At 42.8% G+C, this 25,672-nt stretch overlaps 2 protein-coding genes across 2 annotated transcripts; both read left to right on the top strand.

Annotated features, from left to right (window-relative positions):
• Window positions 1-1,366: 1,366 nt before the first annotated feature.
• LOC131233505 (UDP-glycosyltransferase 83A1-like) lies at window positions 1,367-3,834 on the top strand. Its single transcript, XM_058230231.1, has 2 exons — window positions 1,367-1,612; window positions 2,702-3,834. Exons 1-2 carry the CDS (start codon window positions 1,465-1,467, stop codon window positions 3,589-3,591), a joined length of 1,038 nt encoding a protein of 345 aa, XP_058086214.1. The 5' UTR covers window positions 1,367-1,464; the 3' UTR covers window positions 3,592-3,834.
• A 14,251-nt stretch (window positions 3,835-18,085) lies between these two features.
• Window positions 18,086-20,553, top strand: LOC131233501 (UDP-glycosyltransferase 83A1-like). The gene is made up of 2 exons (XM_058230223.1): window positions 18,086-18,331; window positions 19,421-20,553. Exons 1-2 carry the CDS (start codon window positions 18,184-18,186, stop codon window positions 20,308-20,310), a joined length of 1,038 nt encoding a protein of 345 aa, XP_058086206.1. The 5' UTR covers window positions 18,086-18,183; the 3' UTR covers window positions 20,311-20,553.
• The last annotated feature ends 5,119 nt before the right edge of the window (window positions 20,554-25,672 follow it).

Raw genomic sequence — 25,672 nt, 5'->3', positions numbered from 1 at the left:
CACTTAATCCATGACTTTGTGACCTTATGAACAGGTTGGATGACAAATAAACATCAATGTGGGCCCAGGGGAGAAAACAACTTTGAACCATTGACATCTTAATGATCATTGTTTCTTAAGGTGTGGTTCACTTGAGCTTTTGATTTTCTTAATTTTTGGGCTCATGCCTTCAAAATGTATTTTTTAAAAGGATAGATGGTGTGGATAACTCGCATATGTCATGTTGGGGCCCAGATATTTAAATCTATAATAACAGGGTTTGTATGGACCCATTTTCAAAACGTAATTCCCTGCTAATTTCAAACGCGTGGAGTAAGCAATAATTACGTATTTCCGCGGGAGAGCAAACATAGTGGTTGAGGTCCACCCACCCAAAGCACATAGGCTGCAAAGTGTCATTTCCTTTCTTTCTTTTTTTTCTTTTTTTTTTTTTTCTTTTTTTTTTTTTAACGCACCCCGTGTGATTTCATTTTCAAGATTACTGCAATCCATAGAAACGGGACGCGGATTGCGTCCTGCCCCACCCTTCTCTTTCCACGAACGGGCAGCTAGGCAGGCAGGCCCACTGTAATGTATCGGTTTATCCACGCCATACATCCCTCTTCTCGGATCATTTTATGGTAAGTGCACAAAAATAAAGCAGATCCAACGCTCAAGTGGACCACACCATATATGACTCTTGTATTTAATGCAACTAAGCTTATTATTTAGTGTGGCCCACCTTAGCGTTGAATCTGCTTTATTTTTTTTCACAAAACATAAAATGATCTAAGAGGAGGGATGGACGGCATGGATAAACCGATACATCACAGTGGGCCCTCCCACAGAACTGCCCGTTCCGGGCTAGAGACGGGCGGGGTAGGACGCAATCCGCGTCCATAGCAACCGTTGAAACTTTAGCAATATGTCAGAGCCTCGATTAATTGGAAGAGTGATTGTCACGCAGTAACTTGAACGGCAAGGACTTGACAATGCGTTGATGAAAGTGAGAGGAGATAGAAAGCATTGGATCCGGTCATACATGGCGAGTTATCTGGTCTCTGGCGGCTATGACTTGTAGGTACAAACTCTTCACACTGGATATCAGCCACCGAAACCAAATCCCCTCATACAAGTAGGATGAGGAGCATGAGTGGTTCTAACTAATTGCAAAGGGTGTTGGTCATGGAAAACCCGCACGCTCTAGTCGTGCCATGCCCGGCGCAAGGTCATGTCATACCCTTCATGGAGCTCTCTCATTGCTTGATGGATCATGGGTTCAGGATCACGTTCGTGAATACTGAGTTCAATCACGCCCGGGTAGTAGCCGTGCTGCCGAAGAAGGTACGAGTGCAGGAGCAGATCCGTCTGGTTTCAATTCCGGATGGGATGGGGCAAGCAATGTGAGAGTATTTCACGTGTCATGCCCCATGGTTTAGAAGCGCTGATTCGTAAGATCAATGAGTCTGATCATGATAAGATCTCATGCATCATTGCAGACGGGACCATAGGATGGGCAGTGGAAGTTGCTGTGAAGATGGGGATCCGAGCAGCTGCGGTTTGCCAGTGAGCTTTTGTGCCTTACTGTTTCACATTCCGAAGCTGATCGAGGACAGAATCATCGACACGGACGGTAAGACCATAGTATAGAAACTAGGCAAGTCATTTCGAAATTCACTTTCTTTAAGATTTTCAAGTTTGCTCGAGTGCTGAAAATAAAAATTATCTTGCTGGTTTTCTATTCATGCAATTAATAACAAAGTTTAAATTATGGGCCGCACGGTGTAGACCGGATTTGTTCATAAATGATACATATGCATCAGCCCTCAGTGGTCCAAAACCGTCTGATGAGTAGCAATATATTAAAGCCCAAGTAGGTGGAAATATAATTCTAAACTTAAATCATCAACTCAGCTCAACTGAGTCAACTCAATTTGACTAACGAGATCTCAAGGATAGTGTTTTGTTAATTTTTTGTTTGTTGGTGGGTTTTAGCTATGGTGGAGGTTACAATTCCTTTTGAATTAAAAAAATATAAATAAAAATAAAAAAGAATAAGAAATTGTTCCTATATCAGGGGGGAGCATCATTGAGGCCAGGGCCTCATTTAGTGTTTGGGGGTGTTATTTGTTCGGGGTATGATAGGTGGGCCGTAGCTTTATTTCTTGCTAGGACTGGCCAGAATGTATATGCTGGCTGTTGAGCACTGTTTATATATGAATTATCTTTTTCAAAAAAATAACCTGACATCACTCCTAGAGAATGTGTAAATGGTTTTTTATTTAAAAATCAAGTGGCTAATTGACTACTATGCCCATCAAAATATTACATGTAATGTGGACGGCTAATTTTCTGATTACTTTGATTGTTTTTAATATTTTACGTGTTAACAACTAAAAGTCCAATTATCCAAATTCAGCGTTTGTTTGTTTGTTTGTTTGTTTGTTTGGTTTCAATAACTAAATTCAGTTTACATACGTGGCTCACTTAAATCTATGTGTGCTGCTGTTGATGAGTTTACTGCCCTGATTTCTCTAATATGCTATGCTTATATTTTATACCACGTGATGAATGGTCCAGATTCCTTGCATGCTTGACATCCAACTATGGGAACTATGCCTGACATGGTAGCCATGATGGAGGGCCCCACTTGAACAAATATCCTTGAAAATAAAATCTCTATATATGTAATAGATCCTAACCGTGATTGAATATTTCGCAGGATTTCCAACAACACAGCAAATGATCAAGCTCTCCCCAACCATGCCAGAGTTCAACACCACTCAGCTAGTGTGGCTCTTCGTCGGTGACCGTGACGCGCAACGGTCCCTCTTCCGATACTTACACGAATGCACCCAAGCTGCCAAATTGGCCGACTGGCTTCTTTGCAACTCATTCTACGAGATTGAGCCATCCGCCTGTGAGTTGGTTCCAAACATTAGGCTCATCGGCCCTCTTCTAGCAGGAAGACGGCTTGGGCGGCTCGAAGGGAACTTCTGGCCTCAACACCCCACTTGCCTAAGCTGGCTTGACGAACAGCCTTCCCGCTCAGTAGTCTACATTGCCTTTGGCAGCTTTACTATCTTCAACCGACGTCAATTCCACGAACTGGCACTTGGACTCGAACTTTCCAATCGTTCATTCCTATGGGTAGTGCGGCCAGACCTCACCGACGGACTATTGGATGCCTACCCAGATGGCTTTGAAGCTAGAGTCGCGGGTCGTGGGCGAATTGTTGGATGGTCACCTCAACAAAAGGTGCTGGCCCACCCTTCGATTTCCTGCTTCTTGACTCATTGCGGGTGGAACTCGATCATGGAGGGGATAAGTAATGGAGTTCCTTTCTTATGCTGGCCTTACTTTTGTGACCAGCTCCAAAACCAAATATACATTTCTGATGTTTGGAAGGTTGGGTTGCACCTGAAACACTATTCCAGTGGGATCATACCAAGAGAAGAGATTAAGGGAAAGCTGGATGAATTGCTTGGTGATGAGGGTATAAGAGCGAGATCTTTAGAGCTCAAGCAGACTGCCCGAAAGAATGTTGCCGAAGGAGGATCTTCGTTTAAGAATTTCAACGATTTCATTGAAGCAATCAAGTTAGAGAAGTGATTAGCATGAATCGCGCAAATATAACAGAGATGGGCCATTCATTAGGTGGGTGCCACCGTGAACAAGCAATAAGTAAAATCAAGCTGATTAACTCGTCGCTGGGGCTACAAATGTATGGGAAGAATGAAAAAAGATGAGCAACAGTCTATATTGAACGCACATGTGTGGTTCACCTGATGTTTGAGCCTTCTTTATTATTATTATTATGTTTTTTTTATCCATGGCATATTTAAAGACTTTCAATCTGCTGGACTCAATGTGGATGGTGAACACGGACCATTTGTAATATTTCAAGAACAATCCATCTTTCTCATGCGCACGTAGGCCACTTGACTAGATCTTGATCCGTATTTCTTGAACATGCTATTCTGCCCCAAAGAGTGCATTATTAGGTCATACTGTGAAAATACATCTCTAGCTAGGATCTACGTCCACCAACCAGGAATACATGAGCACTAACTTGTGTTTGCCATTAATACTGGTACTGGAAGCTCACCCGAGATGGAGAATGATGCCATCGGATCTTCCTCTTCTCCTTCACACACTACGGATAGGGAAAACGCCACTCCCACAAGGAAATTCGGGGACCATGCATTCTTCCTATTAGTTCTTAGGTCGATAGTATGTTGGGGGACCGTGGAATCACACCGAGATGAATCAAGTAAAGTAATCTAATCGCACCAAATAAGCGCAACGCAAACACTCCAAATTTTAACATGGAAAACCCTTTGCGGGAAAAAAAAAACTACGGCACAAAGCGACGGATATCACTATGAAAGCAAAAATTACAAAGAGAGATCTTGCCCGATTCAAATAACCTCGAATCTCACCCTTACTACACCCTTTGAAGCCCTTAGACGATTTAGAAACCGTAGAATACTCTCCCAATCCCGTTTACATCCATATTTATAAGCCAAGAAGAAATCCCAAATGAAATCGAAAACAAATCCTGCAACATAGCACCACATTACCTCCTCTGGTCTTTCAATTCACCTCCCTGAACAATTCCTGTGAAAGCGCAATATTTTCTGAGATAACTCTGCCTTTGATGAAAGCACCCTGCTTAGGAGATATGAGGGTGGGGAGGAAACAACTGAGGCAAACTGTAATAATCTTTGAGAAGATTTTGTAGAGGCAGTTACATAAACTTATGGGTCTAAAATCAGACCATTTTCTGGGCGCCTCCCTCTTGGGAATCAAACAAATAAGAGAGGAATTAACCGCACGAGGAATCTTACCACCCTGGAAGAAATATGTTATGGCCTTGTGAATGTCCGTGCCAATGATATCCCAACAAGTAGAGTAAAAAACTCCGGAGAATCCATCGGGGGCCTGGCGCACTGTCAAATGGGATGGCTTGGATGGCCTCTTTAATATCTTACATTGAAGGCAGAGAAATAAGGAAATGGTTCATATCCTGAGTCACAAGCTTTGGCACCAAATCCAGTAATTGTGAATTTATCGGATTGGTTCTGCCCTTAAAAAGCCCCTCAAATAGGTGATGGCTTCCCTTTTTATATCATCGTTATCTGTCACAACCGCACCAGACTTAAGGTGAATGTTGGAAATTCTGGCTCGCCTATGCCGCTCAATGGCAGTTGCATGAAAGAACTTTGTGTTACGGTCCCCCTCTTGCAGCCAGCTTGACCTGGATTTCTGTTACCAGAAGATTTCCTATTTGATTTCCTACTGATTGAGCTGATTCGAATCTACTTGAAATCTGTTATATAGGGAAGTGTAGTCAGCTTGGCTTAAGTCCGAATGATGGAGCTGCTTGTCGGTCTCTGCTACCTCAGATTCTGCCATCTTAAGTTTCTCAAAGATATCACCAAACTACTCCTTGTTCCAGATTTTCAGCTGCGCTTTCACATTTTTCAGTTTGGTTAGCACGTTGAAGACTGGATGATACGAATCAACGCTGTTCCAAGCTTGCCTTACTACCTACATAAAGGATTTATTCTTAATCTATATCCTCTGAAATTTAAACGGTTTTGGTCCGTTCGGTGGAGGAGGGGGAAAGGAAAGAAGAAGAGGGCTGTGGTCCGAATTAGTCCTCGGAAAATGCTCAACTTGGAAAGTCGGGAAGGAGGAGGCCCAGGCTAAGTTGATGAGTGTTCTATCAAGCCTGGCTCAGATTCTAACAGAGCCAGACTGATTGTTACACCATGTGAATCGAGGTCCCGTGAAGCCTGCATCCATTAGGTTGGCGTTGTCTATTGCCTCGTTGAAATCCCTGGCACTATGTCGATCAAAAATTCCTCTGCTGTGTCTTTCCGATGCTTCAGTGATAGTATTAAAATCACCGCAGACACCCCAAGGTCCTTGTAGCAAGGTGGACAAGTCTGCCAGGTCCTCCTAGAGAAGCCTCCTGATAAGTCTGGAACAACTGGCGTAGATACATGTTAGGTTAATGGAGATCTACAAGGTTTAGACATACATATTTACAGATAGAAGCTAGTTAGTTGCTTTAATAATTGAACAGGAAATAGGGTTCTTGTAGAAGAACCAAATCTTTCCCCCCTCCTCTACTTTCGAGAAGGAGAGGTGGAAACCCAAGGAAAGACCAATTCTGATGCGGCTAGCATCGCTGATCATAGGTTCCAGGATCACCACGATCCCGGGGTGATGAGCTCTCATCAGACGTTTCAGCGTTCTGATAGTTCTGCAGTTTCCAACTCCCCTGGCATTCCACACTAGAATTTTATCCATCTGTGACACATCCCGTGTTCACTGCCCGACGTTTGAGGTGTCTGAGTCTGGATTCCCAGTCTCCTTTACTGTAGAGAACTCGCGTCTTCTTATAAGAACCTTGTTCCGATTGGAAGACAGCTTTCCTTGTAGAGTTCTTTTCTGGATTGCCTGACTTATTTGAGTTTCTGCTTCATCCTGCGGTTGATCACCCTCCTTTTGTTTGGAGATGAGATCTGAACAAAGGTCCTTCTTGGATTTGAAAATTGCTTTTTCATTTTCCTTATGTTGGTCTGAGAAGAATGGAGATAAATTAACCTCCAAGTGCTGATCTAACAGCCAATCCCTTCTCAATGGCGAGCAAAATCCTTCTGATAACTGAGAAACACCCTGCAAGCCATTTGGGGTTCCCAGATTCTCAGTCATGCCATCATCTAACTCAGCTCCTGGATCGTCATCTGAGGGGAGATCAGATTCCTTCCTAAGAAATATATGTTCCCTGAGATTAAAGGGGGAATTACACTCCGATCTAGCACACTTGTATCCATAATTTATCACCTTTTTGTTGCTGTGCTTTGGCCCCAAATCCTCACCATGTTGATTGACTTGATAGGAAGCTGCAGTAGGATTCGAGTCCACGAGGAAAAGCCCTCTGGATATATCCATCGTCGCCCTCTGATTTCTGTTGCAGCCAGCTTGACCTAGATTTCTTGACGTCCGCTCCTGTCCTCACTCTTCCCTCTGGGAGTGATGGATTTGTTGTATTTACCAATGCCTCACGTATTGGTTTACGTGTTGTCCTGATGCAGCTTGCTAGCTCAAGGTCCATGAGCTGAACTACCTCACGCATGATTTGGAGCTGGCAACAGTTGTCTTCGCACTGAAGGTGTGGAGACACTATCTCTATAGGGTTAGGTTCGAGCTTTTCTCCGACCACAAGAGCTTGAAGTCTCTATTCTCTCAGTCTGAGCTGAACATGAGGCAGAGACGCTGGATGGAGCTCCTGAAGGACTATATAATTTTGACCTCCAGTACCACCCAGATAAGGCGAATGTGGTGGCGAATGCCATCAGCCGTCAGCCACGAGGCCTGGTGGCACATGTGATGATTCAGGAGTGGAGGATGCTCGAGGATATAGCAGAGTACGACTTCGATTTTAGTCTGCAGTCTTCTATCGTACACTTATCGAGCTTGTCGATTCAACCTTCTCTTGTCGCAAGGGTGATCGATGCTCAGTAAACAGATAAGTCGTTACAGGATTATCGAGTAGAGGTAGCATCTGAGAGTCAGACAGATTGGCAGATTAGTTCTGATGTTGGACTTCGCTTCAAAGGCCGATTGTATGTCCCGGATATTCCTGAGTTACGCAGAGATCTTATGACCGAGGCACATCGATCGTGGTTTTCTATCCATCCTGGCTCAACGAAGATGTATCATGATATGAGGAGACAGTATTTTTGGGCAGGGATGAAGCGCCAGATTGCCAATTTTGTAGCCGATTGTGACACATGCCAGCGTGTCAAGGCCGATCATCAAAGACCCCCTGGTCTATTGCAACCATTGAGCGTCCCAACATGGAAGTGGGAGCACGTATCTACAGATTTTATTATGGGTTTGCCGAGGACTCAGCGCGGTTATAACGCCATTTGGGTTGTCATGGACCGTCTGACGAAGTCGGCACATTTTCTTTCGATTCGTGCGACTTGGCCTTTGGACCGGCTTGCGAGGTTATTCATCAAGGAGATTGTGAGACTACATGACGTTCCAGTCACGATCGTTTCTGACCGAGACCCGAGGTTCACGTCTCAGTTTTGGAGGAGCTTTCAGAGAGCGATGGGCACTGATTTGCAGCTTAGCATCGCGTATCATCCGCAGACCGATGACCAGACTGAGAGGGTCAATCAGATAATTGAGGACATGCTTCGGGCCTACGGGATTGACTTCGGGGGTAGCTGTGATGAGTATCTACGATTGGCTGAGTTCGCATACAACAACAGCTATTAGGCGACCATTTACATGGCTCCTTTTGAGGCATTATATGGCAAACCGTGCAGATCTCCGAGTTGTTGGACCAAGGTCGGAGAGCGGCGTCTCCTAGGTCCCGAGCTTGTACAGAAGACGTCAGAGGTTATCGATATCATCAGGCAGATGATGTGCACAGCTCAGAGCCAGCAGAAGAGTTTTGCTGATCGCTGGCGTCGTCCCTTGGAGTTTGATGTAGGGGACCACGTATATCTCAAGGTCTCGCCCATAAAGGGTGTAGTTCGATTTGGAGCGAAGGGCAAGCTTGTGCCGAGATTCATAGGACCTTTCGAGATCACTGAGTGCATTGGCGCTGTGGCCTATCAGCTTGCCTTACCATCTCAGTTGTCTGACGTCCACAACGTCTTCCATGTCTATATGTTGAGGAAGTGTGGGTCAGACGTAGTTCTTGTTATCGATTGGCAGTCGTTAGGACGCTTCTTACATTGAACAACCAGTTCGTATCCATGATTGGAAGGAGCAGGTCCTCTGGACTAAGGTCATTCCCTTGGTGAAGGTTCAGTGGGGTCACCATTCCATTGATGAGGCGTCTTAGGAGAGCGAGGCCGAGATTCAAGAGCGCTATCCCCATCTCTTTAATGATTGATTGTATGTTGTATCTTATATGCTGTCTTCGATTTTATATGACAATGTCTTACTTCCTCTTCTATTATAAGTTATATTTTCTTGCAATGATTGTGTAAATTTCAAGGATGAAATTTTTATTTGAAGGGGAGAGCTGTAAGACTTGTGTCCTAGTCCGTGCCATTTCGTTAGCTTCCCTGGTCCTTCTGGTCGAATTCCAACAATCCTCAACCCGTATCCGACGTTTACCCGCGATCCTAAGCCGAGTCCCGCTTACCGAAGTCAGCTCGAACTGAAACTTGTATCTTAGCGACCGCGCCGTCGCCGCGGTTTCAACGCCGTGACTTGGGCACTAAACCGATACCCAGGTCAGAAGATGTGGGCCTGCGTTCAATTCGAAGAAAACGCCGCACGTTGCGAATTTTGAGGAAATCTGTACAACATGTCCAATCAATCAATGTCAACTATAAGTCAAGTCACTCCATACCCCAAGTACATCAACCCATCCCTTCCCATTCCTAAAGTCAACTCTCCCTCTCTCTCCACCCATCCCTTTCTTACAACCCATCACTCCACCCATCACCCATCACACATCACTCCATCACCTTTTATCCTTCCCATCACCTTTCTCTCTCTCTCTCTCATTTCTCAAATCTCCTAAGCAACCCAAAGCTTCACACGTCCAAGCATTCCCAAGTTTTTCCAAAAACATCAAGTGTGGCCCACCCTCTCATCTCTCATCCACACCATCAAAATTCCATCAATACCATCAAAAGTGAAGGCAGGGAGCATAGAAGGCTAAGGGAGCAAGGAGGAGGCCTAGAGGTGGGTGATCTTTGAATTTCTACCGTTGATTTCTTAATTAGGGGACCCACTTGTGTGAGGGACCTAATTTGATGTATGTGTTGCAATCATATGAGGGACACATAATGGCGGGGTCTCCTTCTCTTTCTCTTTCTCTCTCTTTTATGATGGGTGTGGCCCACTAGATCCACACTGATCGTGGACCCACCATGATGGGTGTCTTTTAGTGATGTTGTCCACCTGTTTTATCCAGGCCATCTAATGGACCTGGATGATGGAAAAGCACAAATATTATGTTGATTGAATAGGTGGGTCACGTGTATGTGGGACCCACCATGATGCAGTATTTATCCATGACCGTCCAGTGTCCCTGGACGCTGGACGAGTGTGGCTAACATGGAGGTGTGTACTGACATGGGCGTGTACTGACAACAATCACAAAAAAAATCTCTAGCTTTTTAAAGATTGGGGTGGGCTGCTCATCCAAGCCCTACCTTGATGCATGTGCTTAATCCAAGCCGTCCATCCTCTTTCTCGGATCATTTTAGGTGTTGACCCAAAAAAATAATTTGAATCTGAGTTCCTAGCGGCCCACAACATTGAGAATAATAATCTTTGCCGTTGAAATACACCTCGATACTTTTGCACACCGAAATATACCCAATATTGGGCTTGATAGGTGTGTATGGGGACAAGGAAACCAACGGCGGGGTCTGATTTCCCTGATGCAGGCCCCACCTATGCAAAACCCCAAGAAAACCCCAAATCAAAAAAAAAAAAAAAAAAAAAAGAGCAGAAGGCAGCGTTGACGCTGCTGCTGCAGAACGCGCAGGCAGCGCTTGTGCCTGGCAGACGGACGGCCTTGCAGGGCCCTCATGGCCACAGTTGTGGGCCCCACTGTGATGCGTTTCGACCATCAACACCATGAATTTAATGGGTCCCCTCGGATCAGGAGGTCAACCCAAAAATCAGCCGTATATGGAACTCAGGTAGGCCACAACATCTAAAATCATGTGAAGACACTACAAGAAAAGACTTTTACCTACAAAAATTCTCGTAGGTAAAAGAATTTTTTTTCGTAGGCAAACACTTTTACCGATGACAATTTTCGTCGGCAATTTCATTGCTAAAAGATTAAGGGAAAAAACTTTTACCAATGAAAAAAAAAAATTCGTAGCCAAAGATAAGACCTTTGCCGACAAATTTTTTCGTAGGTAAAAGCTTTTACCAACGATTGACAAGTCTTTTGCCCTACGATTATTTTCGTAGCTAAAAAGAATTACAAAACTTTTACCTACAATTATTTTCGTAGGTAAGAATTATGACAAAACTTTTACCTACGAATAGTTTTGTAGCTAAAAATATTTATAAAAATTTTCCCTATGACTCCTTTCACATGTAAAAATTATGACAAAACTTTTACCCACAAATATTTTCGTAGATAAAAATCTTTAAAAAAGTTTTACCTACGAATATATTTCGTACGTAAAAATTACGACAAAACTTTTACCTACAAATTTTTTCGAAGCTAAAAATATTTACAAAACTTTTGCCTACGACATTTTTCATAGGTAAAAGTATTTACAGAACTTTTCTCTAGAAATATTTTGGCCAGTAAAAATTTTTACAAAACTTTTACCTACGCATATTTTCGTTGGTAAAAATATTTACAAAATTTACAACTTTTCCCTACGAATATTTTCGTAGGTAAAAACGTGGGTGAAATGATACTTTTACCTACGAAAATTGTAGTCGGTAAAAGTGGCTTTTTTTTTCATCCATTCACCACAAATTTCCTGATATACTCCTATTACAATATTCCTAATATACACCTGTTATATGAATATTTCATCATATTCACATTCACATCCTTTTAAACCCAAAGTACGTAAATCCATCCAAATATAAACTACATCCATCAACATGACATTCATTCACACATAAATGCATATAAGTTTAACATTATAAATAAAATACAAAAAATTACGAAAATGAAGGCGAAGGTGGTGGAGCATCGGTGGGTAAGTGTGCAGCGAGAGCCTGAAACATCTCTGTCATCCATCGCTCATGCTCCACCCGCATCTCCTCCATCCTCCTCTCTTACACCTCCCTCTCTCTCGCCTGCTCCTCCATATGCATTTCCAGCTGCTCTCTGATGTCATGGATGACGACCCGTAGTTGCTGAACCTCTTTCTCTACAATATTAGCACGACGGGTGGCGCTCTCGCCAACAACGATGGATCGGGTGGAGACAGCTCTAGCAGGTGCCATGAGCTTGGTACCATTGCCAAGCCCACGCACATATCCAGAACGGGTGCCAAGCACCTCACTCCGGATCTGTCTCACTCCGCTGAGTACCATCGGGAGTGGGCCAACTGCGTAAGGTGTCCATCACCGCCTGTAATGAAAACATATGAATTTTCTTTAAAAAATGACATTATTATAATTTAATGCAATTAAATTTTACAATGTAGGAATTTTTACCCAAATCTCGCCGGCTCTAAGATGTACCCAAGATCCCGTCGCCTGTCGATAGTGAGTCCATCTGTAGAGATCTACTGGTCCGGACTCCTGGCTAGTGACGGAATCTCGCTGCGCAATCGAAAGGACAATTGAGTTAATATAAATGCATGGAAAGAATATATCAACTTAATAATCGATAGGACAATCGAAAGGACAACATATGACGGCGATGCTGGATCCATCGTATCATGAGTAGAAGGGGTAGATCCAGTGCGCGAACGACGTACTCTCCCACCTGGTGTCATTACTGAATATGTGCGAGCTACAAACTTATAAATTTAAACTATGTTAATACAAGTATAGGTTTAGGTTTTAGGTTAAGGTTAAGGTTAAAGTTTAAGTTTTGAGATTTGAGAATAAGTTTAGGTTAAGATTATAAGTTTAGGTTAAGGCTGTAGGTCATAGGTTATAAGTATAGGTTTAGGTTTAGGATATCCAAACCCAATGAAATATCAAGAACTGTAGTTGAGTTTTGAATTAGGTATTCTTTAATAAAAACGGAAAGGCTAAGTTTTTAAATTACTATATTTACATCAAGTGAATTGGCCATTGGCTAAACTGACCTTTCGACTCAGCTCAGCACCTCCTGCCAAATTGAGCTCGCTTAATGCGGGGGCACACTCGGGGTGGGCGGCTTGTGTGAGGCATGTGGCTCGTGTGAGGCAGAACCCATCTGAAGTGGGGTCCACGAGGGGAGTTTGGACGAGGGCCTAATCTAGGCTATGAGATAAAGGGATTGATTTGCCAAACTCTATTAGTTCGAACTTTTAGAGCAAGTGATTAATTGTTCTGCATCAGAAGTGGTATCAGAGCAGGAGGTCTCATGTTTGAGACTCCTTATCGGGGATGATTGATGCAGTGGCATTTTCACACTGGACTCGAGTGGAACGGGCAGTGTGAAGAGGGGCACACTCGAGGTGCGCAGCCTGTGTGAGGTGGGTGGCTCATGTGAGGCGAGACCCATGTGAAGTGGGGCCCACAATGGGGGTTCGGCCGAGGGCCTAACCTGGGCTATGAGATAAAGGGATTGATTCGACATACTTTATCAGTTCGATCTTTTAGAGCAAGTGGTTAGTTGTCGTACATCATCGCTAGCCATCCATATTGATATAACAGACTCTCTGTTCCACTCAATGTGCAATGGAGTTTTTGCACTTCCTAGCAAACCCAATTCGAAACCATAGGGGGTGCATTTAAGTAGAGCATAATGGCAATTTGTGCCATATTCCAAATGGAACCAAAGGTCTGGGGCAAAGCAAGGATGTGTGGTTCCTTGAGTGGAGACTAAAAGGAATTGCAAATTCCTTTTTTTTCTCCTATTTGTGCCATATTTTTTTTCTCAACCAGTTGTGGATCTATCTTATCTTATCGCGCATGAAATTTTGAATTCTTGTTGGTCCTTCAACAAGTCGAGCTGACCTCTAGGCCAGTCAAGTGAACAGTTTTTACACTTATAAATAGAGCACGATTTTCAGAGTATCATAAGTTATTCAAGCAAAATCAAGACACTACTCTGAGAGATAAGTTTGTAATATTCTTAAGCTATATTGGTCAGTATTTAAGATTATTTTATTGCTTTTTGTATTTGATTTTGTGTCCTCTATTCTAATCTTATTTAAAGAATGGATTTAAGTTTTTTCCTTTCTTGAGATCAAAATCAAATCAAGCAAGCCCAAGGTGATTTAATCTAAAATTCATTTAGAACCCTTTCCTAAGTGAGTTTGGACATTGAACATTTACATTGAACGTCTACTTCGAAATAGTTCTACCGGGCTTCATCAAAAGAGAATATCTAGATAAGTATATTTACATTTTTGTAAATCTCTTTTTGGTTTTTGAGGTTGTGCCAGGAAAAATCTTTTTTTGGTTTGTCTGAGGTGATCCAGAAAATCTCAGAGTGTGGAGTTTTTGAATTGTGTAAGCCCACTTAAAAGACACAATTGTGAAGGTTTTAGGTGAACCTTGAAAAACCTATTTCATAGTGAAAGCCAATATCCTGAGAGAGAGGATATTGGGACTGGAGTAGTTGTGTGGCTGCTTTTTTAACAGTTGGTGTACACACAAGCAAACCACTATAATATCTGGTGTAGTGGTGGCTGGTTGATTGTGGCTTTGTGTGAATGTTGTAATTTCTCTTTAAGCATTTGTGGAGAATGTTGTAATCTGTTTTATGTAATCGTGGGAATGCTGTAATAGCTTACTTTATTTTCTTTGCTATTTTTATTATCCTTTGTATTGGTTTGGAATTTTGATACACAGACCGTTCTAGAAATCAGGTTGTCCTACCATAAGCCATTAGTTTTTGGTGTAAGGTTGTCCTTAGAACAATATCTGTATCAACCTCTCAATACTTGTACATTTGAGGTTGCTATTTATTTTTACTTTGTAGGATTGATAAGTGTTATCTTTATTTATTTATTTCTAATTCCGTAGTAAAATTTTTAATTTGGCATAGTCCTATTCACCCCCCCTCTAGGATACTTAACTCGGCCTTTTCAAGTGGTATCAGAGCCTAATAACTCATTTTTATCTTTGTTATTTGAATTAAATTCCTGAGCTAATTGATCTGAGCTTTTTAAGATGCCAAATTTTGATAGCCTCTCAATCACTAGGCCTCCACCATTTGATAGTTCTAATTATGCCTATTAGAAAGCCAAAATAAGAATTTTGTTAAAATCCACGGATGAGAGCGTGTGGCAATCCATAGTGACCAATTGGACCCCTTACCATTGAAGTGACTGGAACTGATGGATCTGTAACTGTAAAAGTTTCACCTTATTTTACTTGGACCAACCTTCAGAAAAGTAAGAGTAGTGCCAATGCAAAGACTCTAAATGCAATTACTTGCATACTATCACCGGATGAATTCAAGAGAATTATATCTTGTGATACTGCAAAGTATGCCTGAGATATTTTAGAAATGACACACGAGGGTACAGTAATTGTTAAGAAATCTAAAGTCCAAATCCTCACAACCAAATTTGAGGAAATACGTATGGAAGAAAGTGAAACTTTCATGGACTTCTATACAAGATTGAATGACATTGTTAACTCTATGTGAGGTCTTGGTGATAGAATCCAAAAAAGTAAAGCTGTGCAAAGATACTGCGCTCATTACCTGAACGGTTCAATTCAAAAGTGACTGCGATACAGGAACTTTGTGATACAGATAATATGAGGGTAGAAGAGTTAGTTAGGTCTTTTCAAACCTATGAGTTAAATTTTAAGGCACCCAAAGGAAAGTCAATCGCCCTCAAGTCTTCTAAAATGATTTCTCATGTAAATAGTAATGATTTTGATTTAGAAACTTCTGAAGATGATATGACACTTTTAGCTAAAAAGTTTTACAAGATTTTCAAAAGTAAAAAGAGGGTTGATTTGCAAAAACCTATTGAAAAGAAAAAACCTAAATCTAAAAATTGGAAATCTTTAAAAGATAGCCAGTGCTACAGCTGCCATGAATATGGGCATCTAGCAAACAAATGTCCTAAGAAGGACAAGTCTAAAAAGAACGGTATGTTGGCTGTATGGGATGATTTTTCTTGCTCTGAAGTCTCTTCTGAGTCAGAAGATTCTGAAACCGAGTCGGCTAATGATGTTAAAACCCTAATGACTCTAGCCAAGTTCACTTTCTCAGATAATGATAATTTAACCAGTGAAGAAAATCTGAATAGTGACAATGAAAATGAAGAAGACCTTCAAGATGCTTATGATGCCCTATACAGAGAAAGTTGCAAAATTGTTGTAAAGTTAAAACTTCAGAAAGAAAAGTTTTTAAAACTAAAAGAGAATTTTGATAATCTAGTCTTAGAAAAATCACACTTTTCAGATTACTTTGAAAAAACTAAGTGAAACTTAGATTTCAAAACATCCCAAGTTGAAAAATTAAAATCTGAAAATGAAAAGTTAAAATTAGAAGGCTTTCGCTTTGGAGTTCGAAGGACACATGGAGGTATGCCCAAGGCGAGTCCTCAAGAAGCTTTCAATGGTAGGAGTTCAATTTCCATTTTTTCCTGTATTATAGTCTACTTGATCTTTGGATCTGCCTCATTTTTTGGCGCATACCATAAAATGAGTTGGCTAAAGAGATGGATGGTGTGGATAAGACACACATTATGGTGGCCCCATAATTTAATATTTTTCTCCTCAAGCCACGTGAGGAGTGCTATAAATGAAAGGTGGCGGTCAATCGTCACCTTGAAAATCCAACCTGAAATATACACGTAAATAATTATTACCCATTTACTTTGAATTACCTATGTAATTAGGAAAATCAAATGGGCCCTTAAGGTAAATGGGTAATAATTATTTACCCTTGTATTGGAGCCCACCATGATGTTTATGTCTTATCCACGGTGTCCATCTCTTTAGCTACCTCATTTTAGGGCATGATCTGAAAAATGAGGCAAATCCAAAGATTAAGTGGACCACACCACAAGAAACAACGGGAATTAAACTCCTACCATTGAAAGCTTCTCGAGGACCTTATAAGTTTTGAATCAAGCTGATATTTTTGTTTCCACTTTATCCATAACTTTGTGACCTTAAGAACAGGTTGGATGACAAATAAACATCAATGTGGGCCCAGGGGAGAAAACAACTTTGAACCATTGACATCTTAATGATCATTGTTTCCTAAGGTGTGGTCCACTTGAGCTTTTGATTTTCCTAATTTTTGGGCTCATGCCTTCAAAATGTATTTTTTAAAAGGATGGATGGTGTGGATAACTCACATATGTCATGTTGGGGCCCACATATTTAAATCAGTAATAACAGGGTTTGTATGGACCCATTTTCAAACGTAATTCCCTGCTAATTACAAACATGTGAAGTAAGCAATAATTACGTATTTCCGCTGGAGAGCAAACGTAGTGGTTGGGGTCCACCCACCCAAAGCACATAGGCTGCAAAGTGTCTTTTCCTTTTTTGTTTTTTTTTTTTTTTTTTTTTTTTAATGCACCCCGTGTGATTTCATTTTCAAGATTACTACAATCCATAGAAACCGGACGCGGATTGCGTCCTGCCCCACCCTTCTCTTTCCACGAACGGGCAGCTAGGCAGGCAGGCCCACTGTAATGTATCGGTTTATCCACGCCGTACATCCCTCTTCTCGGATCATTTTATGGTAAGTGCACAGAAATAAAGCAGATCCAAGGCTCAAGTGGACCACACCACATATGACTCTTGTATTTAATGCAACTAAGCTTATTATTTAGTGTGGTCCACTTTAGCGTTGAATCTGCTTTATTTTTTTTTCACAAAACATAAAATGATCTGAGAGGAGGGATGGACGGCATGGATAAACCGATACATCACAGTGGGCCCTCCCACAGAACTGCCCGTTCCGGGCTAGAGACGGGCGGGGTAGGACGCAATCCGCGTCCATAGCAACCGTTGAAACTTTAGCAATATGTCAGAGCCTCGATTAATTGGAAGAGTGATTGTCACGCAGTAACTTGAACGGCAAGGACTTGACAATGCGTTGATGAAAGTGAGAGGAGATAGAAAGCATTGGATCCGGTCATACATGGCGAGTTATCTGGTCTCTGGCGGCTATGACTTGTAGGTACAAACTCTTCACACTGGATATCAGCCACCGAAACCAAATCCCCTCATACAAGTAGGATGAGGAGCATGAGTGGTTCTAACTAATTGCAAAGGGTGTTGGTCATGGAAAACCCGCACGCTCTAGTCGTGCCATGCCCGGCGCAAGGTCATGTCATACCCTTCATGGAGCTCTCTCATTGCTTGATGGATCATGGGTTCAGGATCACGTTCGTGAATACTGAGTTCAATCACGCCCGGGTAGTAGCCGTGCTGCCGAAGAAGGTACGAGTGCAGGAGCAGATCCGTCTGGTTTCAATTCCGGATGGGATGGGGCAAGCAATGTGAGAGTATTTCACGTGTCATGCCCCATGGTTTAGAAGCGCTGATTCGTAAGATCAATGAGTCTGATCATGATAAGATCTCATGCATCATTGCAGACGGGACCATAGGATGGGCAGTGGAAGTTGCTGTGAAGATGGGGATCCGAGCAGCTGCGGTTTGCCAGTGAGCTTTTGTGCCTTACTGTTTCACATTCCGAAGCTGATCGAGGACAGAATCATCGACACGGACGGTAAGACCATAGTATAGAAACTAGGCAAGTCATTTCGAAATTCACTTTCTTTAAGATTTTCAAGTTTGCTCGAGTGCTGAAAATAAAAATTATCTTGCTGGTTTTCTATTCATGCAATTAATAACAAAGTTTAAATTATGGGCCGCACGGTGTAGACCGGATTTGTTCATAAATGATACATATGCATCAGCCCTCAGTGGTCCAAAACCGTCTGATGAGTAGCAATATATTAAAGCCCAAGTAGGTGGAAATATAATTCTAAACTTAAATCATCAACTCAGCTCAACTGAGTCAACTCAATTTGACTAACGAGATCTCAAGGATAGTGTTTTGTTAATTTTTTGTTTGTTGGTGGGTTTTAGCTATGGTGGAGGTTACAATTCCTTTTGAATTAAAAAAATATAAATAAAAATAAAAAAGAATAAGAAATTGTTCCTATATCAGGGGGGAGCATCATTGAGGCCAGGGCCTCATTTAGTGTTTGGGGGTGTTATTTGTTCGGGGTATGATAGGTGGGCCGTAGCTTTATTTCTTGCTAGGACTGGCCAGAATGTATATGCTGGCTGTTGAGCACTGTTTATATATGAATTATCTTTTTCAAAAAAATAACCTGACATCACTCCTAGAGAATGTGTAAATGGTTTTTTATTTAAAAATCAAGTGGCTAATTGACTACTATGCCCATCAAAATATTACATGTAATGTGGACGGCTAATTTTCTGATTACTTTGATTGTTTTTAATATTTTACGTGTTAACAACTAAAAGTCCAATTATCCAAATTCAGCGTTTGTTTGTTTGTTTGTTTGTTTGTTTGGTTTCAATAACTAAATTCAGTTTACATACGTGGCTCACTTAAATCTATGTGTGCTGCTGTTGATGAGTTTACTGCCCTGATTTCTCTAATATGCTATGCTTATATTTTATACCACGTGATGAATGGTCCAGATTCCTTGCATGCTTGACATCCAACTATGGGAACTATGCCTGACATGGTAGCCATGATGGAGGGCCCCACTTGAACAAATATCCTTGAAAATAAAATCTCTATATATGTAATAGATCCTAACCGTGATTGAATATTTCGCAGGATTTCCAACAACACAGCAAATGATCAAGCTCTCCCCAACCATGCCAGAGTTCAACACCACTCAGCTAGTGTGGCTCTTCGTCGGTGACCGTGACGCGCAACGGTCCCTCTTCCGATACTTACACGAATGCACCCAAGCTGCCAAATTGGCCGACTGGCTTCTTTGCAACTCATTCTACGAGATTGAGCCATCCGCCTGTGAGTTGGTTCCAAACATTAGGCTCATCGGCCCTCTTCTAGCAGGAAGACGGCTTGGGCGGCTCGAAGGGAACTTCTGGCCTCAACACCCCACTTGCCTAAGCTGGCTTGACGAACAGCCTTCCCGCTCAGTAGTCTACATTGCCTTTGGCAGCTTTACTATCTTCAACCGACGTCAATTCCACGAACTGGCACTTGGACTCGAACTTTCCAATCGTTCATTCCTATGGGTAGTGCGGCCAGACCTCACCGACGGACTATTGGATGCCTACCCAGATGGCTTTGAAGCTAGAGTCGCGGGTCGTGGGCGAATTGTTGGATGGTCACCTCAACAAAAGGTGCTGGCCCACCCTTCGATTTCCTGCTTCTTGACTCATTGCGGGTGGAACTCGATCATGGAGGGGATAAGTAATGGAGTTCCTTTCTTATGCTGGCCTTACTTTTGTGACCAGCTCCAAAACCAAATATACATTTCTGATGTTTGGAAGGTTGGGTTGCACCTGAAACACTATTCCAGTGGGATCATACCAAGAGAAGAGATTAAGGGAAAGCTGGATGAATTGCTTGGTGATGAGGGTATAAGAGCGAGATCTTTAGAGCTCAAGCAGACTGCCCGAAAGAATGTTGCCGAAGGAGGATCTTCGTTTAAGAATTTCAACGATTTCATTGAAGCAATCAAGTTAGAGAAGTGATTAGCATGAATCGCGCAAATATAACAGAGATGGGCCATTCATTAGGTGGGTGCCACCGTGAACAAGCAATAAGTAAAATCAAGCTGATTAACTCGTCGCTGGGGCTACAAATGTATGGGAAGAATGAAAAAAGATGAGCAACAGTCTATATTGAACGCACATGTGTGGTTCACCTGATGTTTGAGCCTTCTTTATTATTATTATTATGTTTTTTTTATCCATGGCATATTTAAAGACTTTCAATCTGCTGGACTCAATGTGGATGGTGAACACGGACCATTTGTAATATTTCAAGAACAATCCATCTTTCTCATGCGCACGTAGGCCACTTGACTAGATCTTGATCCGTATTTCTTGAACATGCTATTCTGCCCCAAAGAGTGCATTATTAGGTCATACTGTGAAAATACATCTCTAGCTAGGATCTACGTCCACCAACCAGGAATACATGAGCACTAACTTGTGTTTGCCATTAATACTGGTACTGGAAGCTCACCCGAGATGGAGAATGATGCCATCGGATCTTCCTCTTCTCCTTCACACACTACGGATAGGGAAAACGCCACTCCCACAAGGAAATTCGGGGACCATGCATTCTTCCTATTAGTTCTTAGGTCGATAGTATGTTGGGGGACCGTGGAATCACACCGAGATGAATCAAGTAAAGTAATCTAATCGCACCAAATAAGCGCAACGCAAACACTCCAAATTTTAACATGGAAAACCCTTTGCGGGAAAAAAAAAACTACGGCACAAAGCGACGGATATCACTATGAAAGCAAAAATTACAAAGAGAGATCTTGCCCGATTCAAATAACCTCGAATCTCACCCTTACTACACCCTTTGAAGCCCTTAGACGATTTAGAAACCGTAGAATACTCTCCCAATCCCGTTTACATCCATATTTATAAGCCAAGAAGAAATCCCAAATGAAATCGAAAACAAATCCTGCAACATAGCACCACATTACCTCCTCTGGTCTTTCAATTCACCTCCCTGAACAATTCCTGTGAAAGCGCAATATTTTCTGAGATAACTCTGCCTTTGATGAAAGCACCCTGCTTAGGAGATATGAGGGTGGGGAGGAAACAACTGAGGCAAACTGTAATAATCTTTGAGAAGATTTTGTAGAGGCAGTTACATAAACTTATGGGTCTAAAATCAGACCATTTTCTGGGCGCCTCCCTCTTGGGAATCAAACAAATAAGAGAGGAATTAACCGCACGAGGAATCTTACCACCCTGGAAGAAATATGTTATGGCCTTGTGAATGTCCGTGCCAATGATATCCCAACAAGTAGAGTAAAAAACTCCGGAGAATCCATCGGGGGCCTGGCGCACTGTCAAATGGGATGGCTTGGATGGCCTCTTTAATATCTTACATTGAAGGCAGAGAAATAAGGAAATGGTTCATATCCTGAGTCACAAGCTTTGGCACCAAATCCAGTAATTGTGAATTTATCGGATTGGTTCTGCCCTTAAAAAGCCCCTCAAATAGGTGATGGCTTCCCTTTTTATATCATCGTTATCTGTCACAACCGCACCAGACTTAAGGTGAATGTTGGAAATTCTGGCTCGCCTATGCCGCTCAATGGCAGTTGCATGAAAGAACTTTGTGTTACGGTCCCCCTCTTGCAGCCAGCTTGACCTGGATTTCTGTTACCAGAAGATTTCCTATTTGATTTCCTACTGATTGAGCTGATTCGAATCTACTTGAAATCTGTTATATAGGGAAGTGTAGTCAGCTTGGCTTAAGTCCGAATGATGGAGCTGCCTGTCGGTCTCTGTTACCTCAGATTCTGCCATCTTAAGTTTCTCAAAGATATCACCAAACTGCTCCTTGTTCCAGATTTTCAGCTGCACTTTCACATTTTTCAGTTTGGTTAGCACGTTGAAGACTGGATGATACGAATCAACGCTGTTCCAAGCTTGCCTTACTACCTACATAAAGGATTTATTCTTAATCCACATCCTCTGAAATTTAAACGGCTTTGGTCCGTTCGGCGAAGGAGGGGGAAAGGAAAGAAGAAGAGGGTTGTGGTCCGAATTAGTCCTCAAAAAATGCTCAACTTGGAAAGTCGGGAAGGAGGAGGCCCAGGCTAAGTTGATGAGTGTTCTGTCGAGCCTGGCCCAGATTCTAACAGAGCCAGACTGATTGTTACACCATGTGAATCGAGGTCCCGTGAAGCCTGCATCCATTAGGTTGGCGTTGTCTATTGCCTCGTTGAAATCCCTGGCACTATGTCGATCAAAAATTCCTCTGCTGTGTCTTTCCGATGCTTCAGTGATAGTATTAAAATCACCGCAGACACCCCAAGGTCCTTGTAGCAAGGTGGACAAGTCTGCCAGGTCCTCCTAGAGAAGCCTCCTGATAAGTCTGGAACAACTGGCGTAGATACATGTTAGGTTAATGGAGATCTACAAGGTTTAGACATACATATTTACAGATAGAAGCTAGTTAGTTGCTTTAATAATTGAACAGGAAATAGGGTTCTTGTAGAAGAACCAAATCTTTCCCCCCTCCTCTACTTTCGAGAAGGAGAGGTGGAAACCCAAGGAAAGACCAATTCTGATGCGGCTAGCATCGCTGATCATAGGTTCCAGGATCACCACGATCCCGGGGTGATGAGCTCTCATCAGACGTTTCAGCGTTCTGATAGTTCTGCAGTTTCCAACTCCCCTGGCATTCCACACTAGAATTTTATCCATCTGTGACACATCCCGTGTTCACTGCCCGACGTTTGAGGTGTCTGAGTCTGGATTCCCAGTCTCCTTTACTGTAGAGAACTCGCGTCTTCTTATAAGAACCTTGTTCCGATTGGAAGACAGCTTTCCTTGTAGAGTTCTTTTCTGGATTGCCTGACTTATTTGAGTTTCTGCTTCATCCTGCGGTTGATCACCCTCCTTTTGTTTGGAGATGAGATCTGAACAAAGGTCCTTCTTGGATTTGAAAATTGCTTTTTCATTTTCCTTATGTTGGTCTGAGAAGAATGGAGATAAATTAACCTCCAAGTGCTGATCTAACAGCCAATCCCTTCTCAATGGCGAGCAAAATCCTTCTGATAACTGAGAAACACCCTGCAAGCCATTTGGGGTTCCCAGATTCTCAGTCATGCCATCATCTAACTCAGCTCCTGGATCGTCATCTGAGGGGAGATCAGATTCCTTCCTAAGAAATATATGTTCCCTGAGATTAAAGGGGGAATTACACTCCGATCTAGCACACTTGTATCCATAATTTATCACCTTTTTGTTGCTGTGCTTTGGCCCCAAATCCTCACCATGTTGATTGACTTGATAGGAAGCTGCAGTAGGATTCGAGTCCACGAGGAAAAGCCCTCTGGATATATCCATCGTCGCCCTCTGATTTCTGTTGCAGCCAGCTTGACCTAGATTTCTTGACGTCCGCTCCTGTCCTCACTCTTCCCTCTGGGAGTGATGGATTTGTTGTATTTACCAATGCCTCACGTATTGGTTTACGTGTTGTCCTGATGCAGCTTGCTAGCTTAAGGTCCATGAGCTGAACTACCTCACGCATGATTTGGAGCTGGCAACAGTTGTCTTCGCACTGAAGGTGTGGAGACACTATCTCTATGGGGTTAGGTTCGAGCTTTTCTCCGACCATAAGAGCTTGAAGTACTTATTCTCTCAGTCCGAGCTGAACATGAGGCAGAGACGCTGGATGGAGCTCCTAAAGGACTATAATTTTGATCTCCAGTACCACCCAAGCAAGGTAAATGTGGTGGCGGATGCCCTCAGCCGTCAGCCACGAGGCCTGGTGACACATATGATGATTCAGGAGTGGAGGATGCTCGAGGATATAGCAAAGTATGACTTTGATTTTGGTCTGCAGTCTTCTATCGTTCAGCTATCAAGCCTGTCGATTCAACCCTCTCTTATCGCAAGGGTGATCGAGGCTCAGCAGACAGACGAGTCATTACAGGATTACCGAGCAGAGGCAGCATCAGAGAGTCAGAAAGATTGGCGAATTGGATCTGATGGTGGACTTCGCTTCAGAGGCCGATTATGTGTCCCAGATATTCCTGAGTTACGGAGAGACCTTATGACCGAGACACATCAATCGTGGTTTTCTATCCACCCTGGCTTAACGAAGATGTATCATGATATGAAGAGACAGTATTTTTGGACATGGATGAAGCGCCAAATTGCTAGTTTTGTAACCAACTGTGACACATGCCAGCTGTCAAGGCCAATCATTAAAAATCCCCTGGTCCATTGCAGCCATTGAGCATCTCAACGTGGAAGTGGGATCACATATCCATGGATTCGAGGACTCAACGTGGTCACGACGCCATTTGGGTTGTCATGGACCGTCTGACGAAGTCGGCACATTTTCTTACGATTCGTACTTGGCCTTTGGACCGGCTTGCGAGATTATTCATCGAGGAGATTGTGAGATTGCACGGCGTTCCAGTCTCGATTGTTTCTGACCAAGACCCGAGGTTCACGTCTTAGTTTTGGAGGAGCTTTCAGAGAGTGATGGGGTCTGTTTTGCAGCTCAGCATCGCGTATCATCCGCAGACTGATGACCAGACTGAGAGGGTCAATCAGATAATTGAGGACATGCTTCGGGCCTACGGGATTGACTTCGGGGGTAGCTGTGATGAGTATCTACGATTGGCTGAGTTCGCATACAACAACAGCTATTAGGCGACCATTTACATGGCTCCTTTTGAGGCATTATATGGCAAACCGTGCAGATCTCCGAGTTGTTGGACCAAGGTCGGAGAGCGGCGTCTCCTAGGTCCCGAGCTTGTACAGAAGACGTCAGAGGTTATCGATATCATCAGGCAGATGATGTGCACAGCTCAGAGCCAGCAGAAGAGTTTTGCTGATCGCTGGCGTCGTCCCTTGGAGTTTGATGTAGGGGACCACGTATATCTCAAGGTCTCGCCCATAAAGGGTGTAGTTCGATTTGGAGCGAAGGGCAAGCTTGTGCCGAGATTCATAGGACCTTTCGAGATCACTGAGTGCATTGGCGCTGTGGCCTATCAGCTTGCCTTACCATCTCAGTTGTCTGACGTCCACAACGTCTTCCATGTCTATATGTTGAGGAAGTGTGGGTCAGACGTAGTTCTTGTTATCGATTGGCAGTCGTTAGGACGCTTCTTACATTGAACAACCAGTTCGTATCCATGATTGGAAGGAGCAGGTCCTCTGGACTAAGGTCATTCCCTTGGTGAAGGTTCAGTGGGGTCACCATTCCATTGATGAGGCGTCTTAGGAGAGCGAGGCCGAGATTCAAGAGCGCTATCCCCATCTCTTTAATGATTGATTGTATGTTGTATCTTATATGCTGTCTTCGATTTTATATGACAATGTCTTACTTCCTCTTCTATTA

This window comes from Magnolia sinica, chromosome 18 (assembly GCF_029962835.1).
Source record: "Magnolia sinica isolate HGM2019 chromosome 18, MsV1, whole genome shotgun sequence".
Classification (NCBI taxonomy): domain Eukaryota; kingdom Viridiplantae; phylum Streptophyta; class Magnoliopsida; order Magnoliales; family Magnoliaceae; genus Magnolia; species Magnolia sinica.
The sequence above is the reverse complement of the archived record's forward strand: the minus strand, read 5'-3'. Positions and strand labels throughout refer to the sequence as shown.